The sequence below is a fragment of the Nomascus leucogenys genome, chromosome 17, assembly GCF_006542625.1.
Source record: "Nomascus leucogenys isolate Asia chromosome 17, Asia_NLE_v1, whole genome shotgun sequence".
Classification (NCBI taxonomy): Eukaryota; Metazoa; Chordata; class Mammalia; order Primates; family Hylobatidae; genus Nomascus; species Nomascus leucogenys.
Window position 1 is genome coordinate 8,412,012 of NC_044397.1, and position 25,094 is coordinate 8,437,105.

Genomic DNA, 25,094 nt, shown 5'->3' on the forward strand with positions numbered 1-25,094 from the left:
CTGGCATTTCTATATGATTGGTAGAATCAGTGTATTCATGATTGGTAGAATCACGGTGTATTCATTTCTACAAAAAAGCAGATGAAATCTGTAGGCCAAGTTGGAGAGTATTAACACTCTAATAATATTGAATGTTCCAATCCATGAACGTAGGATGTCTTTCCATTACTATCTAGGCCTTATTTCAACAATATTTTGTAGTTTTCAGTACATGAATCTTGCAGGTCTTTAGTAATTTTATTCCAAAATATTTTATTCTTTTGGATGCTATTGTAAATGGCATTTTCTTAATTTCAATTTTGAGCTGTTCATGGCTGATATATTAAAATATGCTTGATATCTGCATATTTCTCTTATATCCAGCAAATACATCGAACCAGTCTATTAGTTGTAATAGTTTTTATTGGATTTCTTAGAATTTTCTATATACAAAATCATGTTATCTGTAAACAGAGGTAGTTTTACTTCTTTTTTTCTAATCTGGATGCCCTTCATTTCTCTTTCTGACTAAACACCTGGCTAAAACCTTCAGTACAATATTGCATATAAGTGCCATTAATGGACATCTTTGTCTTGTTCCCGATCTTATAAGGGAAAGCATACAGTCTTTTACCATTAAGTATGATGTTAGGTGTGGGTTTTCCATATATGTCTGTCTTAGCTCAGGCTGCTACAACAAATACATCATAAGCTGGGAGGCTTAAACAACAAACATTTATTTCTCACAGTTCTGGAGGTTGGGAAGTCTAAGATCAAGATGCCAGTAGATTTAGTGTTTGGTGAAGGCCTGCTTCATGGCTTACAGATGACATGACCTTGTTGTATCCACATATGGTGGACAGCAGAAACAGAGGAAACAAACTTTCTTGTGTCTCTTCTCAGAAATGCCCTAATCATAAAGGTTCCATCCTTATGACCTAATTATTAATACTTCTCACAATTCTCACCTCCAAATACTACCACACTGGGAATTAGGCTTCAACATATATATTCAGAGGGTGAGGAGGGACACAAACATTCAGTCCACGCAATCATCTTTATCAAGTTAAAGAGGTTTCCTTCTCTTCCTAGTCGGTCAAATGCCCCTCTCATTAAAAACTTTTGGAATTTTGTTAAATGCTTTTCCTACATTTATTGAGATGATCATGTGATTTTTCTCCTTTATTCTGTTAATTTGATGCATTACATGAATTGTTTTCTGAGTTTAAAACAACCTTATATCCCTATGACAAATCCCATTTGGTCATGGTTTATAATCCTTTCTATATTGGCTGAATTCAGTTTAATGACATTCTGTTGAGGATTTTTGCATCTGTATTAAAAAAAATCGCAGTCTGTGGTTTTCTTTTCTTGTGATATCTTTGGTTTTCATATCAGGCTCAATCTATATTACCTTTATAGAATTAGTTGGGAAATAATTGGTATTCTTCTTTAAACATTTGGTGGAATTCAACAGTGCAATAATCTGTGACTGAGCTTTTGTGGAAATTTTTAAGCTACTAATTTAACCTTTTGCTATTGTCCTGTTCAGATTTTCCATTCCTTCTTGACTCAGTTTCAGTGGTCTATGTCTTCATAGTAGACCAACTATATACTTATAGTTTGTCATATTAACCATTTTATTTGCCACTTCTGGTTCTTTTCATTTCTTTCTATAACTTGAGGTGCCATTTCCTTACCCCAGTACAGCATTATTACCACTTACCTCACCCATGTCATTACTGTTAAATATATTTCCAAATGTTACAGACCCAACATCACAATTTTTATATACAGTGTTTTATATAGCTGCTTTACAAATCAGTTTTAAAAAGGAAAGGAAATATACAATTATATTATCTCATATTTATGAACTTATCTTTATAAATGTGTGAATTCAAATTATTTGGTGCAGCTTGCTTTTAGACAATTATACTTTCTCTTATATTTATGTGCGTAATTATCTTTATAAATGTGTGGATTCAAATTATTTGGTGCAGCTTGCTTTTAGCCTTAAAAACTTTTCTTATATGGGTCTGATAGCAAGAAATTCTCCTGGTTTTTGTTTATCTGGGAATACATTTTGCATTCATTTTTGAACAATAGTTTTGCTGGATGTAAGTTTCTCGGTGGACAGTTTTTTTCTTTCAGCACTTTGAATATATCATCCCACTGCCTTCTGATCTCTATGTTGATGAGAAGTCAGCCATCAATATTGTTAGGGTCCCCCTGTATATGTTTTTTTCTTGTGACTTTCATGATTTTTTGTCTGTTTTTTTTTTCCCACATTTATGGTAAAAGTGTCTTAGTGTAGATTTCTTTATGTTTATCCTAATTGGAGCTTGTTGATATGCTTGAATTAGTAGATTGGTAGTTTTCATCAAATTTGGGATGTTTTCAGTCATTATTTCTTGAATATTTTTCTACTTCTTTTTCTCTCATCTTCTGATACTCTCATTATGTGTATTTTTACACACTTAATGGTACTCTACATTTCTCTGAAGCTGTTTTTTCTTTATTATTTTTTCACTTTTTTCTTCAGATTATATATTCTTTAATGTCTTCAAGTTCAGATTCTTTCTTCTGCCAGCTGAAAACAACTACTGAGCCCTTCTGACTTTTTTCATTTCAGTAATTGTATTCTTGAACTCTGTAATTTCTATTTTTTAAAATAAATTCTGTCTTTATTGATACTCTTTACTTTGTGAGACACTACTATCATTTTCCTTTTTTAAAAATTTTATTTCCTTTAGTTATTTGAACACATACATTATAGCTGCTTTGATGTTTTTGTCTGCTAAGTCCAACATCTGGGCCTCCAAAAAGCAGTTTCTATTGTCTACTTTTTTTTTGGTCTCCTTTTTATGGATCACACTTGCCTATTACTTGGCATATCTAATATTTTGTTGTTGTTGTTGTTGAAAAGGGACACTTTAGATAATATAGTGTAGCAAATCTAAATAATTCCCTCCCCTCCCTGGGGCTTGTCATTGTTTATTTCATGACTTGGCTGAACTAGTACAATGAAGTCTCTTCCCTTGCAGTATGCAGCCTCTGATACTGTTCTTCAGAGGGTGCAGCCTTGAGTATGCAAACAGTCTCCTCCATAACCAGAGATGACTGTAGTTTTAGTCAGGGGTTCTTTGGCTGTTACCTTCCCTGATCTCCCCATTAAGTTTCTGGCTGTTCTGCCTCTACTGTTATCACATACAGCTGTTAGCCCCCAGTAACTGACAGCTGTTTGCTCCACTGTTTCTGATAATACCCTTGGGCATAAACTGCTCCAGAGATTGATTGATCTAAATAATGTTGGGCCCCTGTGAAATGTTGCCAGCTTCTAAGTTTTGCTCTGACTGCAGCAGGGCTCTTTTTAACTATCTCTTTCCCTTGTTTTCTTTGTTTAACATCTAGCTGACCCACTGTTTTGCTTTTTGCTACCAGTATCACGGAGCTACCAGTCCCCTCTTAATCACTCATCACCAGGATCTTCGTTGTTGTTGTTATTTTTACAATGAACTTAGGTATGAACTTCCACACACTGTGTTCCAAGCAGTGATGTGGAAGAGCTGCAGAGCTTTCTGCTCCTAAGGTCTGAGCTGAACCTCTGTACCACTGTACTGAAGCTGAGGCTGGACCTGCAATTAACTTCTCCTGGAAAGACTTCCCTGGATCTGAGAATGGGGATCTGGAAAGAGAAGCAACCCCTAGACTTCTAGGCTTGTCTATTCTGGTATGTAGCTTTGTTCTCTATGAGAGCTAGGGTGGTGGCAATCAGAGCCCAGTATTCTCAGACCACCATGCCTGAGGTAGAGCTTTTATCCTATGAGTCGAGGTTAAGTGAAAAAAGGGAGCCCCAGTCATCTCAGCTGTGCCTGCCTGGAATAAAGCTTTTGCAACATGGGGCTGAGGGAGATGAGAGATGCCTACCTCTTGCCCCTTCTGGGGTAAAATTGTTGCCCTAGAATAAGAACTGGAGGGGCAAGCTACACTCACTCAGAGTAGAGCTTCTGTCACACTGAGTTAAGGTGGCAGAATGGTGAAGAGTGATCATGTGAGCAGGTCATGGTTTAAATGCAACAGACTCTCAATACTGTTCTTAACAAGATTTAGTTGATCTTGAATACGTGTTGCCCTGCTTGCTGTATGTGCTTAGGACAATTTCTACAGATGTTAAATGATTATTTCAAAAAAATTTTACCAGATAAATGTGTTTCACTGGGGAGAGACTCTGCCATACTCCTTACATAGCCATTTCAGAAGTCCCACATCAAGATTAGATGTGTTCTACCTGAATATTTTACTTTATAATTTCTATCAACTGTTTTTTTTTTAAAGTTTTAGTGTGCCTTTTGTAAGACACACACAATTGGAAAATACAAATGAAGGGGGAAGATTTGAAATGAATGAGAGGACATCAAACTAATATGATGGTTTAGGAAAACTGAATATTACTCTTACCACCCCAAACTTCATGGTGTCTGAAGTATGGTGTTAACTGCTATCATTTATTCAGTGGCAGGCATGTATGAAGTGCTTTTCATATAGTATGCTAAACTCTTGTAAGCACTCCACATGTTACACAATATAATTTCCCTCCACATAAATAAGGAAACTGACCCTCAAGGTCACACAAAGAAAGCAGAGAACTGGTATTGATTGGAATTCATGTCTGTTTTACTCTAAGTCTGCATTCACTATGCACTCCATAAAAAGAAACATTTCAATTCATCTGCAGAACTATTTTTCAAGAATTAGATTCTACGAGAAGTGTAGTAATATTAAATAGGTAACATGGTATAATATGTTTTATCAGAAATATATACTTTTGCAAGGGTATTCCACTTGATTTGTTGACAGTAAACAAAATTAACTAGTTCTCGAGAATATCTACATTGGAATTGCATAAATGTGTTATCCAGCACACACGTATCATAAGCTCATGTTTTAGTTTTGTGTTTTGTTTTGGTTACCTTCAAGAAGATCATCCTCATCGATGCCTTTGACAATCTTTGATTTGTAGTCTCGGATAAACATGTATTTTAGCAATCTTCTAAGTTTTTTCTATTAAAAATATAAAATAAGTAAATAAGAAAACCTATACATATATTCACTTTACTGATTAAAGACTATTATAACCAAATTTAATAAACTTGCACCCCATGATATCAGAGAAAATAAAGTAATCCTTAGCATATAGCTATGACATAAAAAGGTAGTCATCAAACACAAAGGCTAAAATACAAGTCTTTTAAAAAAGCAGTTTTCATTTACAAATATTCGGATGTTCCACAATCACAACAGTCACACATTGCTTAATGATGGGGATCTAAGAAATGCATCCTCAGGAGACTTCAACATTTTGTGAACATCATTGAATACACTTACACAAACCTAGATGGAACAGTCTAATGCACAGCTAGGCTACATAGTGCGGCCTACTGTTCATGGGCTACAAACCCGTATGCAAGGGTAAGAAAATGGTAAGTATCTGTGTATCTAAACATATGTAAATATAGAAAAATTAGTTAAAATACCATGTAAATGACAAAAAAAATGATACATTTGTAGAGGGCATATACCATGAATAAAGCTTGTAGGACTTGAAGTTGCTCTGGTTGAGTCCATGAATGAGTGGCAAGTGAATTTGAGGGCCTAGGACATTACTGCATGCTATTGCAGACTTTATTTTTTAAAAAGCTGTACACTTAGGCTATGCTATATTTAAAATTTTTCTTTCTTCAATAATAAATGTGCCTTAGCTTAATTACTGTAACTATTTTACTTTATAGACTTAATTTTAAAAAAACTTGACTCTTACAGTAATACTTAGCTTAAAACACAAACACCTTACACAATTGTACAAAAATGTTTCTCCTTTATATCCTTATTCTATAAACTTTTTTCTACTTTTAAATTTCTTATAGCTTTTTAAACTTCTTTGTTAAAAACTAAGATGCGTGCGCATGCACACACACACACACACACACACACACACACACTAGCCTATGCCTACATAAGGTCAGGATTGTCAATATCACTGTCTTCCACCTCCACATCTTGTCCCACTGGAAGGTCTTCAAGGGCACTAGCATGCATGGAACTGTCAGCTCCCTTGATAACTGCTTTTTTATTGGAATATCTCATGAAGGAACAACCTCAGGTGGTTTACAGTTAAGTGTTTTTTGCAAGTACACTCTAAAATAATGATGAAGAGTATTATAAATAAACAAGTAACAGTCATTTATTATCTTTATCAATTATTATGTACTATACATAATTTTATGTGCTAGGCTTTCATACCATCAGCAGTTCAGAGGTATACACCAGCATCACCACAAAGTTGAGTCATGCTTTGCACTACAATGTTAGTATGAAACCTATGACATCACTAGATAATTGGAATTGTTCGGCTCCATTATAATCTTATGGGACTACTGCGGTATTTGCAGTACATTTTTGAAAAAAAGTTCATCATGTGGTACCTGACTGTAATTGCTTTTTTTTTTTTTTATTTTGAGACGGAGTCTTGCTCTGTGGCCCAGGCTGGAGTGCAGTGGCACGATCTCGGCTCACTGCAAGCTCCGCCTCCCAGATTCACTCCATTCTCCTGCTTCACCCTCCCGAGTAGCTGGGACTACAGGCACCTGCCACCACGTCCGGCTAATTTTTTGTAGTTTTTTTTAGTAGAGACGGGGTTTCACCGTGTTAGCCAGGATGGTCTTGATCTCCTGACTTCATGATCTGCCCGCCTCAGCCTCCCAAAGTGCTGGGATTACAGGCGTGAGCCACCGTGCCTGCATGCTTTTTTTAATCTTATAAAAAGTTTTAGGCCACGTGTGGTGGCTCACACCTGAATCCCAGCACTTTGGGAGGCTGAGGCAGGTAAATCGCGAGGTCAGGAGATACAGACCATCCTGGCCAACATGGTGAAACCCTGTCTCTACTAAAAATACAAAAATTAGCTGGGCATAGTGGCACGCGCTTGTAGCCCCAGCTACTTGGGAAGCTGAAGCAGGAGAATCTATTGAACCCGGGAGACGGAGGTTGCAGTGAGTCGAGATGGTTCCACAGCACTCTAGCCTGGCGATAGAGCAAGATTCCATCTCAAAGTAAATAAATAAATAAATAAAATAAAGTTCTAAGTTTTTTTGAAGATTGTATTATCAGTCTTCATACCAAGCTGACTGTACTTACGCTATAGAATTTGGTATATACTCAAGATGAAATTTTATTTTAAAAAATTAACTTACAAATACCTAGACAGTGAGTTTGTAATAGCTGCTTTAAAAGTCAATAAATTCCTTTTCACTTTTTTTTTAAATTTTCTGAGAATCTTATCTTTTTGATAGAAGATTTGGTTTATGTGTTATATCTATGGAAAACAATCTGTAACCCGAAAAACGTAGTTTTGTGAAATTCAAAGCTGATGAATGATAGTTAGGTCTTAATGGTGGCCTTCTTTAGATTTATTAGACCACAATGCTGCTTAATTTTAAAAGTAACTGATAATCCTTTGTAGCTGGTTGTATGCTTACACTTAGAATGTATTATCACTCATTCCTGACCTTCAGGTTCAAGATTTCTATTAATAGCTGAAAAATAATGCATTTTACAGTTCTTTACATGAACATTATTTGATATCTTCAATAGTTTCTTTGCATCTGGCACCTTGTACCTAAGACTGCCTCACCCTAGGCAGAAACTTTCACTTTAAAAAATCCTACAGTCTCTCCATCTAATCATACAACCTTGAAATTTCATGAGTCTTAAAATGCTTCTTCAACTAAATCATACAGATACCCTATACCAAATAATAATTTTCTTAATAGTGAAGATTTTCATTTAGTAATATTCTTCATATCATCTAAGAGTTGATTAACTGAAACATGTAAAATATTAGAGAATATTTTTGACTACCTACTCATGAAAAATAATTATGGCAAAATTAGACACACAAATATCAGCTTAAATATTTTAATACCAGATTTCAAAGAGTAAGAAAGGTAGGTCTTTGTTCAAAAACAGAAATTATGGTATATGTTTATCCCACTGAAAATTAATCTTAATTAATTTGCATTTTTCAATAAGGTAGCTACAGACTAAACTTTGTATTTCAGGCTTAAAAAATTACTCTAGGAAAGTCTATAATCCTGGTAATGTTAATCTATAAGAAGAGGAGAAAAATAAATACGCCATTCAGTTATATCCCACTTGTGACAACAGAACATAGAGTCAATATTTAGTGAGTGTCATGTAGCAATGAAAGTGTCCACATAGACACATAAGGATAAGTGAGGGTTCACTGTTAGCACAGTTTTTATATAAGTGCTTTTGTCCACATAATAAATATCAATTCTTTTGTAAGCCCATTTTGTCGTACAAACTATGAAGACTAAAACATTAGTTCAATAGTTATTATTTTAATTTGAAAGCTATATAACAAGGATATATAGTTTCCACATGCAAGTTCAATTAAACAAAACGTGGATTTTAATACAATAAAATTATGTTATATTACCTTATCTTTGCGCATCAAAAACAGAAGATCTTCAGGAGTGATTACCCTTGCTCCCCGCAGCTGAGAAACTTCAGCAGCTTGCTGTAACTAACAATAATGAAAATTCAGAAATTTTTCTCAGTAATATAAATTATATATAGTACAGTCATGATGTCTCTAGAGAGATAAATATACTAAGAGTTAAAAACCTCTGGGAATAATCCAGCAATCACATTACTGCTTTTAAGAGCAAAATGTCTTATGTTTTTAAGATATAAAACATGCAATTAAATTAACTTATGAGCCCACCTGTAACCAATACAATAAACAGAAATCTTTTCTTTCATGCAAAAGAAAAATCATACACAGCTTCCAGAAATGCATTAATGCACCTGAAAATAATTTCATGAAATTCTATCCTTCATACTCATGTGAGCAATGGTTTCACTCAGTATCACTAGTTGAATAAGTATATTATTAATCTGAGCTCCCATGCTGCTCTGATTTGAAATAGGCCCATTCAGAACTTTAAAAGAGCAACAAAAACAGTAGCTGTTTCTAATATCCAAAGGAAAAAAAATACGTTTAGTTTTGGCAAGTCTTCAGTGGGTAAAGGATTCAGTCCATAAATCATAATACTGGACTGCATTAATTTCTTTCCATACTAATCACATGCACACAAAAAGTTAACTGTATCTGGAATGTACAATACAAAACATTACTGCACAAAAAGTTAGATTCCCCCTGAAATGTTCATCTAGCCCCTTATATCTACGAAGTCAAGATTTTTCAGGAATTCATAGGTCCTAGAAACATAATCTTACTTAAAAATGACCTGGAAAATAAAAGAATGTGAAAAATGATAGTTCCACTTTTTGGCACAGGCAAACTCAATTTCTTATTTTGATTAGTTGGAAGCAACATAAAATATGCCCATCTGAAAAAAATAAAGATGCTACAGAAAACACTATAAAAATGTGTCTGTAACTTCTTCCAAATTTCACCAAATCATACTGATTGCACCAAACCAAGTCTATCCAATATGAAATATTATAAAAATATTTACATATAAAAGCTGTTCCTGAATGCATCCTTCTTTTAAAAGATAAACCTAACACATTTTCTTGAGAACTAATCTTTAAAAAGTGACACACTATTAACAAATATATGAAATCAAATAGTACATTTGTGCTAAAGAAATTCTGCTTCAATGTTTAATCCATTTTGCTAAGTAAGCTTCAAACCTTCTCTAAATACACAGACTACAAAATAGACTATAAACTCGCTATGTGTCAGCTTTACCACTGAATTTCCTGGATACTGCGGTTGGTATATAAACACAATCCTATCTAAATACAGAAATTTAAATTTAACTGTGAACCATTTAAAAAGAAACCTTGGGGGAGGGGGAAGTTTTTAAAAAGATGATGTTATCTACTCAGAAACTAATAGTTTTCAGCAGGCATGAACATATTTTTCCTAAAAATTGGTAGAGTGTGAGGGAAATATATGTACACGTGCTTTTCAAATAAAAATACTTCTATCACAGTCTAAAATACAGGCAATCAGTGTTGAGAAGAATATGGGCTATATATACATTTGTCTGGACACATACATAGCAAATTTATTTTCTTAAATGAAGAATGCTGATCATTTGAAATCTGAAAAACACTATACAGACATACGTAATTTTACTCACATTAAGAAAGGATCAGGAGAAATATGTATCCCTAAATAGTTTTCTCAATTAATCAACAGTTTATGCACACTACATATATATAATCTCTATTCATAACATTCTCTAAAGTATCAGTTTACAAACATATTAGCCAGGATAAGTATGATAATAGAAAATAAAGACACAGAAGAGTTGGATATTTGGAATCACTGTTTTTTTTTGTTTTGTTTTTCAGAACCAATACATGACCACTGTAAGGATCTGGAATTTATATCATGGTTATGCTGTCGTATGTAGCAGGAAAAGTTTATCTTTGTTTTTTATTTACCGATTTTCTAATTGATCTCAACCAACATAATATCCTTACTAGGACTAGCATTGGTACCACTCCCTAGTCTGCCATGGACCTCTGTCTAGTTAGTATGTCTCTGGAACTGAAAGTATCACTATGTTACCTTACCAAGGCCTGCCTATTCTGGATGTGTCCCAAACCCCAAAATTACCTCTCTCAAACTCTGACCTCCTCTTCTCTACCAAGTGAAGACAGAAATCTTATTAGCTAATTAAAGTAACTCATACAAAAGTCATCTGCTACCCCCATAGCAAAATACTCAAGTCCTGCACTCAGCCCTATGGAACCTGTGTATCCAAAAAGTCAGCCCTCCTTATAGAGGAGTTTCACATCTCAGGAATACTACTTTCCATCCATGTTTGGTTGAAAAAAATCTGCATATAAGTGGGACCATGCAGTTCAAGCCCAAGTTGGTCAAGGGTCAACTGTGTTATTATGCATTGGTTTACTTCTCCTGCAAATTTTTGCCTACTACCAGAAAGACTAAAGAAAGTTTTCTTTAACAATACAAACTTTAAAAACAGGTTGAGCATTAAAAAGTGGGCAAAGGAGAAGAACAAACACTTTTCCAAAGACGACATAGATGTGGCCAACAAGCATATGAAAAAAAAGCTCAGTAACACTGATCATTAGAGAAATGCAAATCAAAAGCACAATGAGATGTCATCTTACAGCAGTCAGAATGGCTATTATTAAAAAGTCAAAAAAATAACAGATGCTGGCAAGGTTGTGGAGGAAAGGGAACACTTATACACTGTTAATGGGAGTGTAAATTAGTTCAACCATTGTGGAAAGCAGTAATGGCGATTCCTCAGAGCTAAAAGCAGACCTACCACTGGACCCAGCAAACCTATTATTGGGTATATACCCCAAGGGGTATAAATCATTCTACCATAAAGACACATGCACACAAATGTTCACTGCAGTACTATTCACAATAGCGAAGACATGGAATCAACTTAAACGCCCATCAATGACAGATTAAAGCAAATGTGGTACATATACACCATGGAATATTATGCAGCCATAAAAAAGAATGAGATCATGTCTTTTGTAGGAACATGGATGGAGTCGGAGGCTAACTAATGCAGAAACAGAAAACCAAATACTGCATGTTCTCACTTTTAAGTGGGAGCTAAATGATGAGCACTTATGAACACAAAAAAGGAAACAGACACTGGGGCCTACTTGAAGGTGGAAGGAGGGAGAGGAGAAGAAAAGATAACTCTTGGGTAGTGGGCTTAATTCCTGGGTGATGAAATAATCTGTATAACAAACCCCAGTGACAGGAGTTTTCCTATGTAACAAACCTTCACATGTACCCCTGAACCTAAAAGTTAAAAACAAAACAAAACAAAAAACAGGTGAGCGACTGGGCAGTCCAATTCCATAGGCATTAAACTTAAAATTGATGCATTTAATGTGAAAACAATAGTAGAACTGGGAAACCAATATCAAAAATGTTCCTCAAAACTTCAGTGTTAACAGCAGTTCAGTTATAGCATTTCTGGTTTTTTTCTGACTAATATTACTTCTATCTGTCAAAGTAAACAAAATATTAACTTGTAACAACTTCGTTAGGAAAAAATTCCCTAAAATATTAAAACTCATGTTTACATTTTAAGTATGTTATAATACTTTATTAGGAGGTTGAGAAGTAAAAGGTACACTATTACATGTCACCTCAAATGCCACATCTTTGACTTTATAAATAAATCTGTTCTCAATTTCACATTGCTATCCATGACATTTTTTTTCTCACTGTATTATATTTTCACCAATTTCTGTTTATTTTGTTGCTTCTTTTAATCTTCTCAGGGTCTTGAATGTGCTATTTCCACCATATTTGTTCTACTATAATCTCCCTTAAATATAATGTCTGAATTCTTGCTCTAAGATTAATGATAATTCCCTATTATCTAAATTCAATGTGGTCTTTAAAGCTCGAATGATTCACATATTTTCCCTGCCTTTCCACTAATTATATTTCTTGTTTTTCTCTCATATAATTCTACATTTAGGCTCCAATAATTTTGGTTCTTTTTACCTTTGTGTACTTGTGATGGTTAATTTTGTGTGTCAATCTGACTGGACCATGGAGTACCTAGACATTTGGTCAAGCATTATTCCGGGAGTGAATAAGGGTGTTTCTGGATGAGATTAACAATTCAATCAGTAGACTGAGTATAAGACTGTCCTCCTTAATGTGGGTGGGCCCCATCCAATCAGTTGAAGACATGGATAGAACAGAAAAGGCTGAGTAAGAGGAAACAAATTCTGTCTGAATGCATAACCTGGGACACTGGGCCTTTTCTGGCCTTTGGTCTCAGACTGAAACATCAGCTTTTCTTGTGTTCTGAGGCTGCTGGCTTTCATACTGGAACTAAACATCTACACATTGGCTTTCCTGGGTCTCCAGCTTGACAAATGAAGATTTTGGGAGTCCTTAGACTCCATAACTGCATAATTATAATTTATTATCCTTATAATAATACATAAATCTCTCTCACACACACAGGTGTGCACACTCACACATACTTACTGCTGGTCTCTAATATAGTACTATATTTAAATTATGAGAAAATCTTGATTCTTTATAAGATGTAGCACTTTTTCTTTAAAATACAAGCTTTAAAATAATTTTCTCAGAAAAATAAGATGTATGATTATTTTCACACAACAGTGCTTCTCATCTAACATAGAAAACTTAAATGCACAGTTTATAATATCTTAATTGCACTTGTTATCAAGTTTTGTCACACTCCTGACTCCCAAATTTCTTTTGAATTATACACGTAGGTCCAGAACCATTGACCCTGAACAGGCAATTTATAAATGTTTGTTAAATGTTGGCAATCCATCCTCACCTCCATGATTTTCAGTTTTTCCATTTAAATGTAACAGAAATGAGTTAAGCTATGTAAAATCGATGGCCTTTTGCATTTGGCTGGGGCCCACATGAATTCAGCACAAAGATTTCTCTAAAGTTCTAAAAGGTTTAAAATGTACAACAGAATTGGCTGGGCGTGGTGGCTCATGCCTGTAAGCCCAGCACTTTGGGAGGCCAAGGCAGGCGGATCATGAGGTCAGGAGATCGAGACCATCCTGGCTAACACGGTGAAACCCCATCTCTACTAAAAATACAAAAAATGAGCCGGGCGTGGTGGTGGGCGCCTGTAGTCCCAGCTACTCGGGAGGCTGAGGCAGGAGAATGGTGTGAACCCGGGAGGCGGAGCTTGCAGTGAGCTGAGATCGTGCCACTGCACTCTAGCCTGGGTGACAGAGCGAGACTCCGTCTCAAAAAAAAAAAAAAAAAAAAAAAAAAAAACATCAGAATTAAGTTGATTATTCCACAATTACTAAGCTACTGAAAGTATTTTAATGAGACTTCCATTGCAGCTCTTTCCTTTAGGTTTTGCCTAAGACCTTGGATTTGTCCTTTTTGAAGATAAATGGTAAAAGGTAGGAGTTGTGGTGAGCTAGTATCATGAAGAGACAGAATCCTAGGTAAGGTTGTCACCTGGCTTAAAATTATTTATTTTTCCCTCTATCAGTCTATCTATTATGCACTCATTATCTATCAGGCCAGATTCTAGGTTAGGCTATGAATGGTCAGCTCTGCTTGCAACCATATTTGCTAGCCAGAGATAACCTCAAAGGTCTTCTCTAAATCCTCCATGATAAGACTGAAAGAACCTGGAGTTAAATTTCCTAAGTTGGAGTTAGGAAACTCCAGTGTAGTTTCATCACTAAGTGATTGCACAACCTTAGATACATCAAATAAGTTCTCTAGATTTGTGAGTTTATGTTTCTCTTTTATTTGAAATGGGTAATCAATGACTTTAATTACTAGTAGGAGAATTATAATCTTAGTGGTAATAATAGTGGCCATATATTGTGTCCCTAATTTGTGCCAGGTGCTGTGCTATGTGTCTTATATTTAAACTTTTAAATTTTATATCTAAGTTAAAAAATATATAAAACATTAAAAGTCAAATAATACTATAAATTTTATGACAGATAGGAATACCTTGCCACACTTCTGAATCTGTAATTCTGCTTCCAGTGGCAATCACCTTTAACTTTTTAAGCTTGTTTCTGTTATTTACCAACATATTTGAAATAAGCTTATAATACTTTTATTTTTCAGCTTTAAAAATTATCAGATGACTTATTATGAGAGGTGAAAAAGATTTAGTGTTCTTAGACACCCCAAATTTGACCATCTCTCCTCTTGACTTTACCTATGAAATACAATTTTTGGTTAAATATACAGTGCTTATGTTATACCAAACTATTTTTGAAAAATTTGAAATGTATCAGAATTTATTTCAGTTTTGCTTTTGATGAGACATCTTATCTGGAGCCCTCCAGACTTCCCTTCTACTCTTCTGCTTTGGATTCTTTTTTTTTTTTTGAGACAGGGTCTCACTCTTTCATCCAGGCTGGAGTGCAGTGGTGTGATCACAGCTCACTGCAGCCTCAACCTCCTAGGCACTATAGATCCTTCCACCTCAGCCTCCTGAGTAGCTGGGACTATAGGCGTGCATCATCACATCTGGATAATTTCTGTATTTTTTTGCAGAGACAGGGTTTTGTCACGTTGACCAGGCTGGTCGGGAACTTCTGGGCTCAAGTAATCTGCCCACTTTGGTGTCCCAAAGTGCTGGGATTACAGGCACGTAGGAGCTACCATGCCCAGACTGGATTCTTGTTTTCTTGACCTCATTTCTGCTCTTTCATGATTTACTTCCTCATTTCAGAAAAGCGTATTATCTGAAAGTTTCCTTTTTAGTTCATGAGCATAGTTATGACGGCTGCTTTAAAATCCTTGTACATTAATTTTAACATCTGTGTCATCTTGGAATCAGTCTCCATTGACTATTTTTTCTTGGCTTTGGGTCATGTTTTCCTGTCATTTCAGATTTTAAGTAATCTAGTGTTTTATCTGAGATATTCTGAATAATATACTGTAGGAACTCTGGATTTTGTTGTATTCCTTTGAAGACTAAAAAATAGGCACTTAACTAGAATGGATTCAAACTGCAACATCTTTTTCTCCCCTGTGGTGGGCTACAGCTGAAATATACTTGATATTACAGTTTTCTGAGAAAGGGTGCAAGGGAAATAAATTTTTAAAAATCTTGTATGTCTCAAAATGTGTTTATGTCATCCTTCTATTCAATGGATAATCTGGCTGAGTATAGAATTCTAGATTAAATATAATTTTCCCTCAGAATTTTCAAGGCACTACCTTTTCCTCTAGCTTAAAATGTTGCTGTTGACAAGTCGATTACATTATGATTCCTAAGCCTTTGTGTGACATTTCCCCTAGTCTGAGAAACTTTTACTATTGTTCTCTTTATATTTCAAGTTCTGAAAATTCATGATGCTTCTTTGATGAAGGTCTATCTTGAAATATTTTTATAAATACTCATAACAATACTTCAACCTGTATGCTCTTGTCCTTTACATTTGAAAAATGTTCTTGGACTATTTTGAAAATTTCTATTGTCTGTTTCTTGTTTTGTTTGTTTTCCTGAAATGTCTATTAAATGAATGCTGGTGGACTTGTGTCTAGGATTTCTAATACTGGAGATCATTTTATTTCACCTTTTCACAAAGTAAAGTTATACTATTTTGCCAGAATGGCACAGGGGTAGCTAATGGCCTACATGGTTTGGATAAAATTGTGGGTACTGGGATAAAATTGTGCGTTTTACCAATCTTCCTGTTTTTAGTCGACACAAGACTTCTTTCTTCAGAGGAACCTTCAATCCCAAACTTTTCCATGTTTCAAAGTTTCATTTTCCTCAGGTCTGTTAAGCCTGTCTACCCACTTTAAGCTTTCAGATTTTTTTTTGACAGCTCTCACCTGCTATTTAGTCCTCTCCCATTTTCTATGTCTTCTAAGTTTATACACTTAAAATTATTTTGTTATTTAGTGGAGTTTTCAGTTTGAAGCATGTGTACTACCCGTATTTAACAAGAAGCTGACACTCGTTTTTTATGCTAACATTTATAGAATTTATTATCCTATGCTTCATGTCTTCTATACATTATCTCATTTAGCCTTCACAACAAACTTATGAGAGATGTCCAAACACACAAAACTATTACTAAGTAATACATGTTTAACATTAAGCCATTCATGTTTCTCTCCTAGATTTCTTATTCAGAATAGAGGAAGATGCATTCACTAAATCAAGCCTTACATTGCATAGAAAAGTCTATCCATAAAAATGTTTATTTGCCTTTCAAAACATTTTCTTTCTTGGTGAATAAACAGTTGCCAAAAAAAAAAAAAAAAAAGAGAAAGAAAGAAAAAAGGTTTGGATCAAAACATCCAAGCCAGTGGCTCCATGCAGACCCAGCCTAAGGATTGTGAGCTAAGTAAGTATTTGAAGGGAAATGTATTTGTAACTAAAGTTAACATTCAGAATACTCTACATTTAAGATATTTGACATAGTATTTTCCTACCATATAATCTTCTTATTCTTTTTTGATGATTGGTATTCTGTTGTCTTAGACATTTGAAACATAAATGAGTATATAAATTGATAAAAGATGTGCCTAACTTTTTAGAGTTTCATTTTAACTGTTCTTTTTAGAATAGTAAGTCAAGCACAGTTAAGTCAGGTTTTAAAAAATATATAAGGCTATAATTACCAGGATCTCATGGCTCAAAAAATTCATTCATATATACTATGTGTGTATATATGACATATATGTATGTGTATATATATATATACATATTCTTTAAAATGTGTGTGTATATATAGTATGTGTATATATATATGAATTACTCAGTTACAATCAATGTGAGCCTCTAAAGCTTAAAAAATATCCAATAAACAATAACTATATATTTACCGTATGAAGATAGCAGCCTTAACATGGAACTAATTCTGTGGCTACTCTGTGATTTAAATTTGAAATTAGGAGAACAAGAAGCAATAATCATTTAAACATTTTCTTTTAACCTGTTTTGCACACAAGCAATTCATAAGCAACTTTCAACTCTAAATATATCTAAGTTTTGAATGTAAGCAAAGGCACATTTTAGAAATTTTTTAAAGCTGAAATTAAACAAAGTCATAATTTAAATAACATAGCATTTTAGTATTAATTAACTGTAATTGATAACTGTTTTAAAATTTTTCTTTTTCTTTTAAGAGACATGGTCTTGCTCTGTCACCCAGGCTGGAGTGCTGTGGCACTACCTTGGCTCACTGCAGCCTCAAATTCCTGGGATCAAACGATCCTCCCACCTCAGCCTCCTGAAGAGCTGGGACTACAGGCACATGCCATCATGCCTGGCTAATTTTTGTATTCTTTTTGTAGAGACAGGATCTCACTTTATTGCAGGCTGTTTTCGAACTCCTTGGCTCAAGCGATACTCCTGCCTTGGCCTCCCAGAGTGCTGGGATTACAGGTGTGAGCTATCACACACAGCCTCTTTAAAATTTAACTATTTAGTATTTAACTATTGAAATGAAAATACAGTTTGACTATTTACTGAATCTAAAATACAATTAAAATTGCAGAATGACAGAAGCCTACCTTGAATTTGTTCAACATAATATATAGTTATCCTTTGGTAACTCAGTAACTGGAAATTGGTATATTTTTGAAGTCTAAGAAAAGGTTTCATTTGCATTTCTTAAAATTCAGAACCATAAGATATTTTGGTAGCCTACATAACATGTGCTTTACTTGACTACATTAATAATACCTCTTCTTTCTCAGCTTACTTCTTGGCATGTCCACACCCCTCTCCATATTCCCTTCTGTTCACATCTGTAAACAGGCATCCACTGAATGGGTTGTAGCCCTTACTTGTTTCTTCAAAGGACAAAAATATAACATATAAGAGACTGAATTTCTTAGTTTTTTTCAGAACTCTTCCTGATTTGTTTTTACAAGATAGCCTGATTTCATTTCACCCTAGAATGTTCAGGAATAAACACAGGTCTTGTGCTAAGTCTTCATGGCTGGATCAGGGTACTAAAAGCACTGAATTACACCAGACCACACACAGGCCAATGTAATGATTAGAAAAGTTACCAAATGGAAAGAATAAAGTCCTGCTTTAGAATAATTATGGGGAGTAAGGAAAGTTGATATCTAATTTTATCTCTATTACTAATTACCCTTGTTTTGGCAAAAGCAACTTTATAATTTTGTCTTTTTGTTGAGAAAATATATAGAGAAAGTGCCAATTTTAGATTTGCAGCTTCTGATGCTGGATTTAAGAACCTGATCCATGCAGAGGGCAAGGATCTGCTATGAAACTCGGTTAAAATGTGGCCTCCTGTTAGTGTGGTATATCCCAAAGAGTATTCCAGAACATTTAGATTATTACCTCCAAGTTATAGTCGAATACAGTAGTCGAAGCTTTAAAAATCATTACTTAGAAAAAGTTTCCCAAACCATCTTGACTTTCTTTGTCTCATAACAGTTTTAAAATGCCTATGATTTCATGTTTTAGTGAGGTAACATCATGTAGCATATAGCTAGCCTGACGTAAATGTTATTGACATTTATTTAGAAAAGATAATTAAACTGGGAGGAACTCATAAAAAAATTTATAACTTTTAGTACTCACAAAGATTAAAGGTTATTATCAAGTTATTATTATTAATGACATTTTCCCATTAAAAAATTTAGGATGTAAATAATTTGTGGATAAGTGTATTTGTATATATGTGTGATATTTTTATCCTTAATTATAATACATATTTGTGTGTGTATACATAGATACATACCAAACATGTCTGTACATCACTAGAATCACTTTCTTGTAAAATGTAAGCTTTCATCCAAAATTAAAGGGAAAAATAATGTGGGCTTTTTTGATAGAGAACTAATTGTTTCTCTAATAATTTCTCATGTAAAATTACCTCAAAATGAAATACAATGCACACATTAGTTTTGTAGTTATGGTTTTTAACAGAATAGCTGATCTTTCTGGTCCTCAGGTTCTTCAAGTGAGAACTAAAGAGAGGTGAATATCAAATAAGCTCCAAAGATCCTTTTGGCTTTTCCTTTCTGATTCTAGTGTTTAACCCTGGGTATAGTTTTGGTTCCATAATTAAGCACTTACATCAATAAGAGAAAAAATAAAGAAGAACCATAAGAAAGAATGGCGCAACTTGGTAAGGTGCAGATGGGAGTCAATGCTTTAAGGGAAACTCACTTAGTTATACCAGTGGAAACAGCAACCAGCTCAACTAGCTGCATGTGCATGAAAGGAAATATGGGGTTGGGTTCTTATTTAGCAGTAATGACTTATCTTACCATAATGTTTACCATGGTACACAAATCAGCAGGTGATATAATTACTTTAGTATCCTATTCAATAGTTCCAGGTGTATTTGAAAGCCAAAGACAGTTGCAAAATGGGATTATAGCAATGCAATTGCTAATTAATATGTAAAAGAGATTGGTCTCTATCCATTTCTCATCTGCCCTATGCTTTCATCATATGATGAACAGAGATAATTTGTATATACTTCTCCCTCAGTTTGTCAGAGAAAGTAGCCCTTATTCAAATTCTGTATCCAAAGATTGCTTGCATAGGAAAACCAATACATGTTGTATACAGTATTTATCAAATTAGATGCAGTATATGTAAAATGAAATGAAAAGTCAGGTTTCCCTAAGCTCAGATGTCAGTTCCATATTTCACTATCAGGTTATTAAAAAGGGCTCAAGAAGGTGACAAAGTACAGATTTTATTACACTTACAGATCATTGTAAAGATCAAATGAAATAATGTAGTAAAGACAAATAGAGAACTATAAAACACTATACCCGCATAAGTATTGCTTAGGGATGGCTCATTTTTGGCTAGGGAGAAGGTAGGACAGCAATGTATATAGAAAAGGAAAAGAGATTCCACTAATAACTTGGTAGGCTGAGAAAATGTTTAGCTCCGGTCACTAAAACCAAAATCAGGATATTCCTGGGAGATTCATTCACATCAGGATAAAATGGTACAATTATGCAACACTTATACAGCTACATTCTAAGAAAGCAAACAGCATAGAGAAGATGGAACCTCAAAACCTTCATAAATAAAAGTGAGATATCACTGCCTCTTTGAAGTCTTCTCTAACACAAGCATAGACCTAAGCACTCCCTTTCCATTGTACTGCCCAGGTCCTCATAGAACTTCAGCCAACTTACCACTCAGCACTCTACTTTACAAAGCTCTCTTTATAAGAAGGCAGCTTCCTTTCTACTAGGATGCAAACTCTCCATTAATGTGTGTTAGAATGAGCTAAAACAGTATTTAAGCAATTCAGTAAAAGCCTCTGAAGACTCTGAGTTGTAGGCAGATGTAGGGGAACAGGCACAGGAAGTAGAGTAGGAAGACTGAGCGCTGCTGGATCCTGCTGTGGGCTCTGTGTGAATGTGGTCAATAACTAAATATAGAGAAGATTGTACTAACTCACCAAAACAAAAAAGCAAGTATAGGAGTAATACCAGTTTCCTTGCAGATATGTTAAGAAGAACAAGTAAGGGGAAAAAAAACAGAGAAAAGATAATGCCTGAAATATAGTAACAGCCCAATGTATATTAACCTTTTATTTTTATCTTGTGACTCTTAGGGCAGTAATATCACAAAAGAGAAGTCACAGAAGGATAAATCTTCAAACTACAGTATTGTGGTTGAACTTAAAATAAGCAAGCATGGAGATTTTAAAAATCTATTATTTTTAGTTAAACACTGGTATCCTCTTTGTTCCTTCAATATATACTTATTGAGCACCTAGTATAGGCCAGCCATGGGGCTGAGAATGGAAATTATGCTAACCAGAAGCAAACCAAAGCAAGTACACAAACAACAAAAACAAGAAGAAAACAAATGAAAACACGGTCCTTCACCTCACAGGGCTTACAGACTGATTACTTTTAGATGTACAATAAATATTGTACAGATATTATGACTATCACTACGAAAAGTTTATTCTAAAATAATTTCAATGAGTTTACGCTAGAAATCAGAGAACTGCAAGATAGGTATCATAACTTATATACTATATTGAGGAGCGTGTAAAGTTAACATCTTTCTAAAGTTGCACAAGGAAGCCAGACTATATTAAGGTTATGGATTTTAAGTGTCTCAAAGAGATTGCTATAGATTATCTAAAATATCTAAAGAAAATATTCCTACCCATCTTGAGTTAGTGTTCAGTTAGATACCAGCCATGATGAATTTTAAGCCTGAAGGCAAATCAGATTATGCCTCCAAGTCTCTAATCAGGATTTGGAAAAAGTTCAATTTTGAGAATTTAACTGGCTGAATCTCAGCTAATAGATGTGTGTCTGAGGCATCTTTGCGGATGACCCCAATGGAAGTATTGATTTGAATATATGTATATTAGTCAGGGGCTTGGAGGGAAACAGCATAGTTAAACTGTGTAACTGAAGAAGAGCTTAATACAGGAACTGTTTATAAAAATGTGGGGAAGGCTTTAGGGAAATGACCAGAGAGATTGTGGTACCTCCTCACCATCCTACCTCCTCCTCCAACAGCAGCATGAAACCATTACTAAACCTAGGCCTAGAGGGTTAAGGGGGAATTAGCTGTTACCTGAAGCTGGAGGCTAGAGAAGCCCACCTGATAGGGATACAACCAACCCTGTACATTCATCCCACTCTCAGAGCTCCCCAGTCCCTCCCACAGGCCAAAATCAACCAGAAGTCAGAGGGCAAGAGAGATACAAAGATACTAGCCTCCTGGGACACAGAAAAGAACAAAGGGTGAAAAAGGATCTAGAGGGAGAAAGAGAAGACATTCCGTGTCATATAAGTCTTTAGAATTATCAAGAACAGCCTCACCAGGGCCACTTTCCACTTAAAACACTTAAAGCAGAATGTTTTTAGTCCTCTTTAAAAGTAGTTCTGCTCAGACTATTTAAAAACATAAATGGTGGGAGGTGTCCAGCACCAGATAAACACTATGGTCCAGTGATGAAAATTGTAATTCCAGATTCCAAGACTTAATTTAAGAAAGGACAACACCAATAATAACAGTAACAAGAACATAAATTAGCATTTGTTGAATACAACATGAAATTTCTGACACTTTACATTATTTTTACAAAATTGTCAGTTCTACTAACCCTTGTAAAAACCTTGTTAGGTGATGTCAGTATTTTATTATTTTTAATAGATATTTTACAGATAAATCTGTAGTTGAGAACAGCTAAGTGACAAAAATGGGATTTGAACAAATCTATCAGACAATAACTCCCGTCTCCACTGTAGTCCATAGCTAGTAGACAACTTTTCCCATTTTCCTTAGGAAACTAAAATTTAATAGTTTGCTAATGGAAGCTAATATTTAAATATGTAAAATTCAGTAATTTGACCAATCAACATCCAGCATGCTAGAGGACTTACACAGAATTAGTTACAGTTTCTATGGAGTTTTTAAAGTCTCTGATAAATTTCTGTAAATATTTCTATGTAAACATGTTTTGTTTTTGGTGTAGGGTAAGAATTTTTCATATGGTTTATAACAGATGTACTCTTACAACGCATTACTAAGACTTTCATTAAATTCAAAGTTTTCAGTTGATGGATTAGACCTGACATTGGCTATGTGACTTTGTGCTAGGTAACTGATGTCTCTTACCTTCAATCTCCCAATTTTTAATATGGATGTAATGATACCTGCACTTCAGGAGTGTGTATGGACCATACTAAGCTATGTATACAAAGTGTTTGGTACTGTTTATTATCAGACTCTCAAGAAATATTCATTTGTATCCTCACTGCTTTATGTCCAAAAGGTTGTATGGAGAGGTAATGTGAAAAGTACTAGCACTCTGACTCCTTGCTAGGTAAGGATGGAGGTGGAGCTTAGTTGCGAATTGTTACCAACTCAACTGGATGCCAATGCCATTCATGTACAGACTCTGATTACTTCCCTACCTCCATCAATATTTATATCATGTATTTTAAAAATTTGTTTAGTTAAAGTATTGCCACAGTCGTAGGTATGAATTAGAAGGGAAAAATTATCCAAAACCATATTTATTTTAGTGACACTGTGACCTGATAAAGGTAAATAGTTATTATAGATTGTGAAATAACTGTGGGTAGAAAACTCACTTTCCATTTTAATTTGCTTCTCTTAAAACACTTGAACCTAGTATATTAGTAATTAACTAAGACAAAAAATGAAAAATAAAAAAGGTAATTTAGAGGATTAATATAGTTCCAATATCCCAAAATGGATGTTCTGGAAGAGAAAGAAAAAAAAAAAAGAGGTGAAAAAACTATTAAACAATCAATTCAAGAAAATTTCCCAGAAATGAAAAATAGGATTTTTCAAACTGAATCTACTATTATAATTCCTAGGCACAACGGAAGAAAAGAGACCATACCAAGTCACATTCACTATTCATACTGAAAATCCAACAGAATTCTCGATGGCAGGGACACAGCACTGAATAAAAACAGATAACGCCCATGTTGTCATGAAGCTTATTGTTTAGTGGTCAGGAGGACAAATAATAAACAACTTGCAATGTCATAGTAACTGCTATGCCAAATAAGAAGAGTAGGCAGGATCAGGTGAGGGGAGTTTGTGAATTACTTCATACAGGGTAATCAGGGCAATACTCACGAACATCCCATGCAGAGGGAATAGGAAGTGCAAAGGTTCTGAGGCAAGACTTTGCTTGAACATGTTGGAGGAAAGGGAAGGAGCTAACACAGCTACAGCATACTGAGAGTAAGGAGAGTGGCTGGGGATGAGATCAGAAAAGTAGCCAAGGTGGGGTGGGGGACATGTCATGTAAAAGATTCTAGACATATCATTGTGAAATTTCAAAATTCTGATGAACAGTAATACTAAAAACAGAGATAAGAAAAAATGAGGTCACAGGTAAAGCTTAAAAAGTTACATTGCCATCTCATTCTAACTGTTTAAGTTATAATAATCCTGAACACCAGAAAATAATGAAAAAATGCCTTCATAATCTGAGGAAAAATAATTTCAAACCTAAAAGTTTTCACACACAGCCAAACTGTCAAAAACCTGTGAAGGTAGATTAAGGTAGTTTAAGACATGCAAAATATATAAAAATTCACCACTCATGGACTCTTTCTCAGGAAGTAGAGGATGTGTTCCAGCAAAATAAGGTAATAAATCCAAGTAAGAAGATGACTTTTCATTGGTTTATGCCCAAGAAGTAAGATAGGACATAAGGGGTCTCAAACAGAATGGAGGAAGTCCCCAAGATGTAAGGGTAGATCCCAGGATGGATGTGCAGGAAGCTTAAAGAGCAACTTCCAAAGCAAGCAGACAGAAGAATCTAGGAGAGGTATTCCCCCAAAAAGATGATATTGTGGGAAATACTTGTTTTATTTATATTGACAAGAAAGTCACACTGAGAGCTGGATATGAATTACTGGTACATAGGAAACTAAACAAAGGAATAAGATAACTATTGTGAGGAAAATAAAACAAAATTATAAGAAAATGCAAATATAGTACCATATACAATTCAGCTATGAATTCAGGTGATTTCAGAGGCAAAACAATGACCAATAAATTAACTGAAAA

General features: G+C 34.7%; 1 protein-coding gene across 7 annotated transcripts in view; it reads right to left on the bottom strand.

The window, feature by feature from the left end:
- The window catches only part of SUPT3H (SPT3 homolog, SAGA and STAGA complex component), a 551,049-nt gene that overhangs the window by 190,772 nt on the left and 335,183 nt on the right, over positions 1 to 25,094 (bottom strand). For all 7 annotated transcript variants that reach the window (XR_004026555.1, XR_004026554.1, XR_004026556.1 and 4 more), the window contains 2 exons: positions 8,498 to 8,584; positions 4,950 to 5,040 (listed from right to left, as the gene is read on the bottom strand). Coding sequence is in view for 3 of the 7 variants with exons in the window: in XM_012496574.2 (XP_012352028.1) it covers positions 4,950 to 5,040; positions 8,498 to 8,584 (178 nt within the window). In the remaining 4 variants the exon portion in view is untranslated. The remainder of the gene's footprint in view (positions 1 to 4,949; positions 5,041 to 8,497; positions 8,585 to 25,094) is intronic.